Raw genomic sequence first — 11,858 nt, 5'->3', positions numbered from 1 at the left:
ATCAACTCAGAAAGCGAGAGATCTGCAAAGTAGACAGTTTGGAAAATTCAGAACAATTATGCTGCAAAGTGACTCTCTTAGCCACAAGACTTGGCTCTGGTCTTGTGTAGTAGCGAGCTGGGCAAGAAGGTGGGCTTACTTCTCCCTTAGCAAGACTTCCAGCATGGAGGGTGAGGTTTTTTGTTGGCTCGGGTGACTGCAGGCACTGGAACCTGCCTCTGTGCCGGGCTGCCCTTGGAGGTTGCAAGTGTTTCTGGATGTACTGTCAGCCTGTGTCTTCCTGGCAAAGTACAGCCCCACAGAGATTTTTGTGGCATTACACAGCTTCTGTTAAAGTTGCTTGCTTAGGCAGAATCTGCTCAATTACAGAAACAAACCTGGCCTTCAAACTTGAGTGAACTGTTAAATTATGTCAGTACCATCCACTGGTACTGAACCTTTTATTGCCTGAGTGGTTATGAGAGCAGTGTTTTATTTCCTGCTCCTTAGTTTACTGCTGAACAGACTGATGATCAGTATGCATCTTAAAAGGCTTCTTTCTTAGGCCAGGAAGCTCTTTACACTGTCTTCTGCTTCACCAGATAACTACCTTGCTCAGTCTTGTTGGCTGGAACCTGCTCACCTTGTTTAAAAGGGGGGGAATAAATCTTGCCACTCTCAAGTTAGGCTGATAGTTTTCCTGAAGCAGGCAGTACCCTTAGGGACTATTATTTCTTGCTTCTGTGACCAGAGGTTTATCATGTGGTACTTCTTACTGGGAGTTTTTGACTAGATGGATGGCAAGAGAGTAAATCTGAAACACCTTATGGCAGTGTGGAGCATGTGCAATACCGTATTAAATACTAAATATTGGACTAATTTTCACTAATAAGTATGGGGCACTTTTATAGGATTATTTAAAGATAAATCATGAGTGTGGAACTTCTACTGTATCCTGATGCTGCCTGGCTCTAAAGCTGCATTTTTCTACTTTTTTTTTACTTACCGTTGTGTCTGGTGTAGCTACAACCTTCCATAAGGAGCAGCCCCCGTTGTGTAATTCCTGATTCCCTAGCGTGGCCTCTCATAGTTCAAGGGCCTGATCCCACAGCAAAGCCAGAAACACCCCAGCCTGTGTTACCTGCATGGAGCAGCCTTGTTGAAGTAGTTTATTCTGCAGCATATGGTTGGTTGATCCAACAAAGACAGCCGCATCTGATCAAGCATAATGACAAACTTGCACCTTAACGGCTTTGGAAGCCTTAAGTGCAGTACAGTAACTTTTCCTGCTGCTGTCAGAAACTCCGCCCTCGGCAAATCTGTGCGCTGTTGCATCACACCAGGCTTTGTCAGCTGGGGAAGGAAGCGTTTGTACATCCACAGATTATCTGAGAATTATTGATCTGTTGCTATATTCTGGTTGCTTTCTGCTCTCATTTGTTTGATACTGTAGTTCCCTGGGGGTTGTTAATCATTATAATGAACTGAGGGAGAACATCTTTCCTAACCTCAGCCGCTGAAAGGTCTGAATTCCAAGAAGCTACAACATGGAATGAAAAACAACTTTATGACCACAGGAAGACTCTGGTTTGGAAGGAAAAAAGGATGGTTTTGGTTCTGTTTCATGGATAACTTAAAAAAAAATCTCAACATAAATTGCAACTGTGGTCACATCTTTGAGAAGGTTTAACTACTGCCAGGGGGTGGTAATATACATGTGTTGCTGCTCCCATCCATCATCTCGCGCAGCTGTAGACCTGTTCATTTGTGCTTCTTTTTGTCCTTTACACAATTTGCAGTGCAGTCTTGCGCCCCGTCCCTGGCCGCAGCTATTAGAGGAACTTTTCAGAAACTCTGCAGTAGATGGCTGTGAAATATACGTCCGCGGGCGTTTGCTTTCCTGCAGCTCAGCCGTTCGGTTGTACGTATCGACTCGTTCTTTGCCAATCTTAAAACAATTTACCGAAACCTTTAAAACTTCGGCGTCACCCGGGGTGGGACGTATTACCTCCGAACCGCCAGGGGGAGCCCGAGCGCCGGGCGGGGCGGGGCCCGCGGCCCTGAGGTAAAAGGCACCCGGGCGGGTGTGGGCTACCGGTACCTCTCCCGTGGGGTTTTCCCGGCCCACCGCTTTCCCGTTCTCCTTCCCGGCAGCCCAGCTGATGCTGGTGCGGTCCCGGTTGCCGAACCTTTTGCCCCGGCTCTGCTCCTTTCGTCCCAGCCTCGCCATGAGCAGCGTTACCGGTACCGTCACCATCCAGCAGCCCCTCAACTACCGGGCGGGCGGCCGCGTTCAGCCCGTCGATGGAGGCCAGGCCGAGGAGGTGTATGAGCCGGCCACAGGTACCTCCCCGTTGCCTGCTCGGGGTGTGGGGGGTTAAAGCTGCGCTGAGGCGCGGGGCCGGTGGCCGGGAGTTGCCTCCTTGTTATTTAACTGCAAGGGCCGGGTGCTATCGGCTTTTCCCAGCTGTCCACGTCGGATACCGCCTATGCAGGCGTCCTGAAGGCTGTGGTCTTTTGGTGGCTGCGTTTTGCCTCCTGCAGTGCAGGTCCATCATCAAACTTCTTAGAAGAAATCAGCTCTGATTCTTAGAAAAATCGAGTGGTGCCTGATCTTGGCAAAGGATATGATTTAAACATTTCTAAATTTTTTTTTAATTGGACATATCTAGGTTTCAGCAGAATCACCTCAAGAAAGAGTGTTTAACTATGCTGGGGAATATGTAACAGAGTCCTGAAGCTGGTGGTAGAAGTAAAACAAACTCTAGTGTGAAACAGAGGAATTTTGTAATAATTGGAGCTAATTAGTAACTAGAACATGACTATGGAGAATGGCAGATCTTGTAATTCAGACCAGCTGAATTGCAGCACCTCTTCTATAGCCAATTACAAATCAGTGGGAACCATAGCATAAAGTTCTGTAAGCCTGGTGTATATATAGGTGGCTGGACTGAAGACTTTGGGTTTTGATGCAAGATAAACCGTATTCTTCTGTGCCCCTTTTCTGAGATTTCCTGCCTGTTTATTTCCTGTTTAAAATGTGCCCAGGTCGTGTGATGTGCAAGCTGCTCTGCTCTGGGGAAAAGGAGGTCGATCTGGCTGTGCAGAGTGCAAAGGCTGCCTTTAAAATATGGAGTCAGATGTCTGGCATGGAGCGAAGCAGGGTGCTGCTGGAGGCTGCCAGAATTATTCGGGTATGTTGTGGGAGGTCGTCTCCTTTTTTGGAGAGGGGTGGTTTTGTCTCTGAGCTTTCTTGTGGGTTAATGTGGTTGTTGGGGGCTTCCAGCAGGACTTCCAGAGCTCCAGGAGGAACGCAGGAGTTAAAACCCACCTTTGACCAGAAGAGACAGTAGGCTGCCTTGGGCAGGGCTTCAGTCTTGTCACTGTATTCAAGGCCAGTGTGTACTTTCTCTGCTTAATTCTGTTAGAAGACATAAAACTGAAGCCATCCAGTCGAGATCTTGCAGGGCTTGTACTTCTTTTTACAAGTCCAAAGATTAAGCTGAAATTGCGCAACTGTCACATTGTTGAACTTCTAGCTTGTCAGACACTGTTGTCACGTGACTGGAGTGTGTCTTAGTTTAGCAATAAAAAAAAAGTAGGAATGCTGGTTTTTATCTTAGACACCAGATAGTACACATGGGAGAGAGAGGATACAAATCTTGGACATCAAAGTTAATCCCCATGGAGGCATGGATCTGTAAGAAACCAGACCTTCTTTCCCCAGTGCGTATATGTGATGAGAAAACTGTTTCCTTCTGCCAGACTTCTGCAGTAGGATATTATTCCTGTCAGGGAGATGGTCTGTTAAAGGACATTTCCCAGCTGTGTTGCTTTGTCCATTCTTCACTAAGTCCTCTGGTTCCATTTTGATCTTGCTGTTTGTTGTTCTTCCCAGTTTAGTTCTGTGAATTCTAATCATTGTTTGCCAGCCAGCTTCCAAGTTCATGTTTGCTCATCTTTTAGATGAACAGGGATGTTAGGCAAGACTGGACCAGCAGTGAACCCCAGCAGCAGCAGCGGCCGTCTATTTGACATTCCCCTGCAATTGGTTGCCACTGGGAAACTGATAAATAGCAGTTGGGAATGTACCTTTTAGAGATGACAGTTTCTCACAGCAGAGCCTGGCTTACTGATGGCAGAGCCTTGTTTGGGACCTGTATGCTTGAGAACCAGGTATCGCCTTGTGGAGTTCTACTACAGACTTCTCTAATGCATTATTGCTGTTCTGTGCCTCTCACAGGAGCAAAGAGAAGAAATAGCCACCATGGAAACCATCAACAATGGGAAATCTATCTTTGAAGCCAGAGTGGACATTGACATATCCTGGCAGTGTCTGGAGTATTACGCAGGACTGGCAGGATCTCTAGCTGGTGAGAACGTTACTGGAGTTTGCTCTTTACTCTCTGTCCTGCCACTTGTATTCCCTGGTAACTTCCATGGCATGAAACCATCTTTGCTGTTGATTTCTTAAGAGATGGACTACTCCTTTTTCTGAAGATCTTGGAAGGATTTTCAGAGATATCTACCTAATGCTGCCATGCTCTGTGGGCACTTATGTACCTTCTGTGAGCTTGCTGGGGTAAAAGCCATGTGTCTCTGTTCCCGGTCAAAGCAAGATCTGGCCCCTGAGGCTCTGATAAGACAGGAAGGGGCTTTGCTCTTCTCTACCTTCTGGCTGTTTCTTTTCTTTGCAGGTGAACACATCCAACTTCCTGGGGGATCCTTTGGGTACACTCGGAGAGAGCCCCTCGGAGTGTGTGTTGGGATTGGAGCCTGGAATTACCCCTTCCAGATTGCCTGCTGGAAGTCTGCCCCAGCCTTGGCTTGTGGTAATGAAGACTCTCTGTCTGTGCAAGCTTCTCTTTGAAGCCAAATGATCCTGTTTGGGAGAGTGATTGGGGGGATGAAGTCTAGGATTACCTTGAAGGAGGTGTTGAAGGATTAGCAGAACCTTCAGGCTGTTACTCTGGCAGGAGGGGAAAGAAAATGGAAGTGGGAACACGGCAGATGCTAGGAGGGCAGGGAGTGCATCAGGAAAAAGACTGATTGCTTGGCTTTGTACCAGATGGGGAAGGTCTCTGGAAATGTCTGCAGTGCAGCCCCATCTCCCCTGGCCCTTCCCAGTGGGAAGGTGCAGTTCTTCCCTTTCACTGGTTGCAGTGTTCAGCTGAAACTGTTACCTCCTCTCTTGGGGGGATCTTCTAGGATCTGTTGAGACAAACTTATTGTGTGGGTTGGGGTTTTTTGTGTTGTTTTTGATTTTTTTCTTTTTCCTAAAGCAGTTTGGCTGTTAACCCCACCTTGCCTTTGTCTGGGTTCCCCTAGGCAATGCAATGGTCTTCAAGCCCTCTCCCTTCACCCCTGTTTCGGTGGTGAGGTTGGCAGAGATCTTCACAGAGGCCGGTGTGCCCAAGGGGCTCTTCAATGTGGTGCAGGGTGGAGCGGCCACAGGCCAGTTCCTCTGTCATCACCCAGATGTGGCCAAAATCTCTTTCACTGGCAGTGTGCCAACTGGCATCAAGGTAAAGGCACCTTCACACTCGGGGACACAAGGTGTCTGTAGTACCAGCCTTCCTGGTGTGCTGCGGATGTCGATATCTCCTTGAGCTTTTGGGCATGAGGCTTGTAAAGATGGGGTGTGAGTCAGCATTTCTGGGTCTGAGCATGGAGCTTGCATGTACTGGGTTACACTGGGGCTCCAGTTAGCCTACTGGGCATGGGCTTGGGCACTCAGTCCTTTCAGAGGAGCCCCTTGGTCATCTTTATTTCTTTAGCCCCTGGTTGCAGTGAAGTCTCTGAGCTGCTAAAGGGTATCTATGTAGGGAGGAGGGTACGTAAAACAGAGCAGCACTGGGAAAATGTGGGAGCGTTTCTGGCAGTAATAGTTCAGTTTAGTTGTATACAACCTACTGTTTTTAAGCAAGAGGTTAGTTTTTGTGAATTTCTTACCCTCAATTTATTCTTCAAATAAATTCTTCAATTAGAAGTCCCTAAAAAGACTTTTAGAAATAAATTCTGATTTGAAAGAGGGGAAATGTTGCCCCTTGAATGCTCCCTACATGTGTGTACCTGTGGGGTGCAGTGACACAGATGCAGTTATAGCTGTCCTCAGCTTACGCTGAGCACGAGACTTCCTGCAAATGACTCCTCAGGTTTTGTTGGTTTTATCTTTAAAATAAAGAACAAACCCCAAACCCTCTGAGACTGTCCCCAGTCTGAACTAAACACATCTAGGAAACCCCACTTGCCCTTCGTGCTGTTTCTGTTGCTGGTGAAGGGCCCTGCAGGAGCTCTCCCTTTGGGTCTCTCTTGCCTCCCTCCACCAGCCAGTGGGTCATTTGTCTCTTCTGTCCTTGTTTCCCTCAGATCATGGAGATGGCAGCTAAAGGGATCAAACCAGTCACCCTGGAGCTGGGGGGTAAATCCCCCCTTATCATCTTTTCAGACTGTGCCCTGGAGAATGCTGTGAACGGAGCCCTCATGGCCAACTTTCTTACGCAGGGCGAGGTGTGTGTCCATGGGGCAGGAGTGGTCCTTCTCAGTGTGGTGGGGCGGTTTGAGAATTGGGCAGCAGAGCCAGCCTGTGGCCTTGCCTAGTGGGGGATGCCCTGAAGCTCCCATCTTGCCACGCATTTCCCTGTGCAGTGTCACAAGGGATCGGAAGGGATGCCCTTGCAGAAGCCAGTGCAGGGCATCACAGCAGAGTATGCCTTAGCTGATGCCCTGTCCTTCCCAGAAGTGGAGCCTCTCTAACACCCAGTACCCAGCTCCGAACAGTTGCTCCTGTGCCCTGGGCTCCAGTCTGGTGCTCAGAGGTCAGAAGAAGCTGTGCTGGTGTCCTCTGGAGGAGCAGCAGGTTCCAGTCTGGTGCACTGAGCCACAGCCCTATGGGGCTCTGTCCCATATTTGGGATCTCTACACGTGCTGCAGGTTTTGTGTAATCCTGCTGGCAAATTGGCTTACCGAGGTCATCTCTGGGAACTGGAAAGTCAGCTCAAGTTCTCTTCTGCTGGTGAGTTGATGCATTTTTGCCACCTGGTGGCATCATTACCACTGTGTCCAGCATGGACTGTTCAGTGCAGTCATGAGCAGCAGGATAATCTAGTCTTCTTTGTCCCCAAGGACAAGTTAGCTGTTTTAGCAGCTGTGGAGGGGCTTTTCTGAGAGCCTCTGTAGCAGGTCCCAAGCAGGGAAGGACTGTGGAGTGCTGTGTGTCTTACACTGAGCAGCCTGCCCTTTATCCCAGGTGTGCTGCAACGGCACGCGGGTGTTTGTGGAGAGGAAGATACTGGATGCCTTCACAAAGGAGGTGGTGAAACGCACCCAGAAAATCAAAATTGGAGACCCGCTTCTGGAAGACACACGGATGGGAGCCCTTATCAACCGGCCCCACCTGGATCGTGTCCAGGGCTTTATCAAGCAGGCGAAGGAGCAGGTGAGATTGTGATGCTGCCTTATGACTGCCCTGAAATGTTTCTCTTTCTTGTTAGACAGACTGGCAGCTGCTTTCCTGCCCCGTGCCTTCCCAGTTAAGCTGGGGTTTTTTTTGTTGGGGTTGAATTACTCGTTAGGTGTCTTGGGCCACTAGATACATAAATTTGATGGGTGGACTGTTTGGTGGATGAGGAATTGGTTGGATGGTCACATCCAGAGGGTAGTGGTCAATGGCTCAATGTCCAGATGGAGATCGGTGACAAGTAGTGTCCCTCAGGGGTCTGTATTGGGACCAATATTGTTTAATATCTTTATCAGTGACATAGTGGGATCAAGTGCATCGCAGCAGGTTTGCAGACACTGCCAAGCTGAGTGGTGCAGTTCACATGCCTGAGGGACGGGATGCCATCCAGAGGGACCTGGATGAGATTGAGAAGTGGGCCCATGCGAACCTCATGAGGTTCAACAAGGCCAAGTGCAAGGTCCTGCACATGGGTCGGAGCAACCTCCAGTATTGATACAGGCTGGGGGATGAAGGGATTGAGTGCCGCCCTGTGGAGAAGGACTTGGGGGTACTGGTGGATGAAAAGCTGGACATGAGCCGACAATATGCACTCACAGCCCAGAAGGCCAACCGTATCCTGGGCTGCATCCAAGGCAGGGTGGCCAGCAGGTCAAGGGAGGTGATTCTGCCCCTCTGCTCTGGTGAGACCCCACCTGGAGTACTGTGTCCAGCTCTGGAATCCTCAGCACAGGAAAGACATGGACCTGTTGGAGCAGGTCCAGAGGAGGGCCACAAAAATGATCAGAGGGATGGAACACCTCTCCTATTAACAAAGGCTGAGAGAGTTGGGGTTGTTCAACCTGGAGAAGAGAAGGTTCTGGGGACACCTTCTTGCAGCCTTTCAGTACTTGAAGGGGTCTTATAAGAAAGATGGGGACAGACTTCTTAGTAGGGCCTGTAGCAATAGGATAAGGGGTGATGGCTTTAAACTAAAAGAGGGTAGATTCAGACTAGGTATAAGGAATACATTTTTTATGATGAGGGTGGTGAAACACTGGAACAGGTTGCCCAGAGAGGTGGTAGGTGCCCCATGCCTGGGAACATTCAAGGTCAGGCTGGACAGCGCTCTGAGCAACTTGATCTAGTTGAAGATGTCCCTGCTTATTGCAGGGGAGGGTTAGACTAGATGACCTTTAAAGGTCTCTTCCAACCCAAACCATTCTATGATTAAAAGTGACCCAGTGCCTATCTCTGAATCAGCACTGAAGTTGACATGGCTTTTCGTATCCTGATGCTGCCAAGTTTTAGAGGTGGTGAGATACCCAGCAAGGCAGTGTGTAAAATGGGATAATCCATAAGGTTTGGGCTGGTTCTAAGTTGTGGTGCCACCTTGCACGCTTGGCTGTTATCTCATTTGGGTTCCAGTTTTGTTGGAGAAAGAGCTTGCTAAGGATCAAAGGCCAAATTTACAGGCTGCTGGAAACAATCTCTGTAAGAGCAATAAGATCTACCCAGGCTTTTTTGTTTTTTTTTCTCCAGGTTTTATTGTAAAGTGTAAAGATGTTTTAAATGTCAGTGTTGGGTATATGACTAGGTGTAGCCAGTTCAGGGATGGGATGGAGAAGGGGAACTGTGAGTGAAAGCCAGGAGGGCTAGACCAGGATTTGGAAACAGGAAGAGGGATGTGGAAGGAGATGTGGGGAAGGAAGGGAGAAATCCCCATCTCTAAAACTGGGCATTTGATGGAGGTAGGTGTTTCTTGCCAGGTGGAGTGCTAAGGGACTGGCTGACTCGCTAACGAGGGAATTCACACCATGTGAAGATGTGGAAGTTAATGTGATACCAGCTGAGGATCTGCTCCTAGTTGTAGTTGCTTCCCTCCAACCTACACTGGCTCCTGTGGCACTTGCACCCCAAACTGACATTGTTTGGACTTTTAGGATGGGTCTCACCCCCTGACCCTCATCTATCAGTGATGCTCTGTCAGCAGTCCTAACCTGGAGAGACGCCAGGGAGGGCACAGGCACAGTTTGTCCGATAGGACTTTAAACCCAGCAGGGATTATTGGCCAGCCAGAGCTGCAGCAGCTGGGCAGGATGCTCCTGGATGTGTATGCCTACCTTCTGCTTGGCTCTTTTTCAGGGGGCAGAGGTGCTGTGTGGTGGGGACCTGTGCGTGCCAGATGACCCGAAGCTGAAGAATGGCTACTACATGCGACCCTGTGTGTTAGGTATGATCCTTCCTATCATGGTACTGTGGTCTTCTATGTGGATGTTACTGAGTTTCTTCTAGAAAAAGCTGTGTTCAGCGTAACGTGCCTCTGTGTACATCCGCAGTGTAGACAGGCACTCATAGGTGTACTAGAGAGAGCTGAGGCACCCAAGAACTGCATCCAGAGAAATCTCTGCTGTTGGAAGGACTGACAGGGCATGTGCAGTTAGTGCCTCTGCTGCCTTGAGATGCAGGATGGACTTGCTCCACTGCTAGCCAAGTTGGGGGGGGCTGTGCAGTGCTGAGTGCTGTCTCCAAGGCTGTGTGGGTTGCCGAATGCACAGGCTGTGCCACTAGCTCTTCCTCCTGAAGGACGTGTTCTCTGCCTTGCTTCCAGGGAACTGCACGGATGACATGACTTGTGTGAAGGAAGAAATCTTTGGGCCTGTCATGTCCATTCTGCCATTTGACACGGAGGAGGAGGTTGTGGAGAGAGCCAACAACACTAAATTTGGCCTGGCAGGTGGTGTCTTTACCAGGTATGACTGGGTAGCGTGGCTGGTGTGGAAGCAGCCTAGGGAGAAGGGAAATACTGCAGCAACTTGATGCTCCTCTTGGAGTGCCTGGCACGGGCATGGATATCCTCTTCCAGAAAAGCTGGAGCAAGGGATTGCCAGAAGGGAACATTGTAAATGACTGCACATCTCCTCCCAGTTTTTTCCTGAAGGGTTAGGTGGGCCCAGGTGTCCTTCAGACTCCTTCCAGCCTGTGCTTGGCCTGCTGCCTGCCTTCCTGCATCTTGCAGAGACGTGCATCAGGAGCCTGCTATGCTGCTGAAAGCATGCAAAGACATCTGTTGGCCGCTTGCCATAGTCTGCTTTGCTGGTGTCCTTGTCCTGCCTTCTCAAATCAAATGCAGTTTTGAGTGTCCTTGAGAATAGGAGCTGCATCCTTTGAGCAGGCAACGACAGAGCAGGGCAGGTTGGGCTCCAAAAACCACTGCGACCTGCTGACCTTTCTGTAGTGGGATGTTAACTGGCAGGGAAGGAGGGAATGAATGGGAAGGGATCCAGCTGAATTGCCCTTTTCCTGCAGGGATATCCAGAAGGCTCACAGGGTAGTAGCTGCTCTCAAGGCTGGGATGTGCTTCATTAACAATTACAACATCAGCCCTGTGGAGCTGCCTTTCGGAGGATACAAGGCATCAGGTGAGCTCTGTTTGACCTTCACTGGTATGACTACATGCCAGTTACAGGGGATATGAGTGGTACCTGGCACAGCCTGCAGCTGTGTTCTCACTTCTGGCTTGTCCCTGCAGGATTTGGCAGAGAGAACGGGCGGGCAGCCATTGAGTACTACTCACAGCTGAAGACTGTCTGTGTGGAGATGGGTGATGTGGAATCTGTGTTCTAGTGGCTCTGGGCCCTGCTCAAGGGAGCAACAGCCAATTCTTGCCTGTCAGCCAGAGATGTGGATCATTTACACAGCAATAAAGTGCTCTAAAATTGTAAGTGCCTGGGTGGTAACGTTGCTGGAGCAGCATTTAGCCATCCTGCTCCTGCCAGGGGGAATGTACACACAGGGCTTAGCTTGTGGGCCTGCTCTGTCCTGTCTGGTACCTCGGACTAGGAGGCAGCAATATGGCTTTCAGCAGCAGCTCACGCAGCTACCTAGGTGTTGCCAGCGGCTTGTCAGTGACAGAGGCCTGGCCCAGACTGCTTCCTGTGCTGCGTGCCTTGAACCCCACTGCCTTCCACCCTCAGTCAACTTCATTTTTGGCTTAACAGGTGTGACCCTACTCAGTGCACACGTAAGCTCTTGGACACATTGATATCCTGTAGCTATAGGCTCTGTCTATTCTCTGACTACGTAAAAGCCTTAGGGGTAGGATTGTTTATTCCCTCTAGCCCCCTTGTAAACACAAGTTTTGTTTTTTTTAACTGTACCTCACTTCCAAGGTGGGACTAAATATTGTGGGGATGGTTAGCTGATGCTGCCTGGGACAGGCATGGCCCTGAGGATCATCTCCACACAGAGTATGGAGCACAACCAGGGTGGTAGCAAGCTCCAGCGTAGGATAGAGTGCTGCTGCTCTTAACTGAAAGCTATTTGACTTCCTTCCTATAGGTCTACTGTTCTTTATAAACATGATGAAGCAACAACTTTAAATGTTTGCCTACTACTTTTTTAGCAATCAAATAAATATTAACTCTGTCTGGAACATCTT

General features: G+C 49.3%; 1 protein-coding gene across 1 annotated transcript; it reads left to right on the top strand.

Annotated features, from left to right (window-relative positions):
- Positions 1-2,030: 2,030 nt before the first annotated feature.
- On the top strand, positions 2,031-11,852 carry ALDH9A1 (aldehyde dehydrogenase 9 family member A1). The gene is made up of 11 exons (XM_052800606.1): positions 2,031-2,322; positions 3,028-3,173; positions 4,223-4,352; positions 4,677-4,811; positions 5,308-5,504; positions 6,349-6,489; positions 7,229-7,417; positions 9,563-9,650; positions 10,029-10,170; positions 10,727-10,839; positions 10,950-11,852. Exons 1-11 carry the CDS (start codon positions 2,142-2,144, stop codon positions 11,042-11,044), a joined length of 1,557 nt encoding a protein of 518 aa, XP_052656566.1. The 5' UTR covers positions 2,031-2,141; the 3' UTR covers positions 11,045-11,852.
- The last annotated feature ends 6 nt before the right edge of the window (positions 11,853-11,858 follow it).

The sequence above is a fragment of the Harpia harpyja genome, chromosome 11, assembly GCF_026419915.1.
Source record: "Harpia harpyja isolate bHarHar1 chromosome 11, bHarHar1 primary haplotype, whole genome shotgun sequence".
Taxonomy (NCBI): domain Eukaryota; kingdom Metazoa; phylum Chordata; class Aves; order Accipitriformes; family Accipitridae; genus Harpia; species Harpia harpyja.
The sequence above is the reverse complement of the archived record's forward strand: the minus strand, read 5'-3'. Positions and strand labels throughout refer to the sequence as shown.

Coding starts and splice junctions, on each gene's coding strand:
- ALDH9A1 (XM_052800606.1), top strand. CDS start 2,142: ATGCTGGTGCGGTCCCGGTTGCCGAACCTTTTGCCCCGGCTCTGCTCC. Junction 7,418..9,562: donor TCAAGCAGGCGAAGGAGCAG/GTGAGATTGTGA, acceptor GCTCTTTTTCAG/GGGGCAGAGGTGCTGTGTGG. Junction 10,171..10,726: donor GCAGGTGGTGTCTTTACCAG/GTATGACTGGGT, acceptor CTTTTCCTGCAG/GGATATCCAGAAGGCTCACA.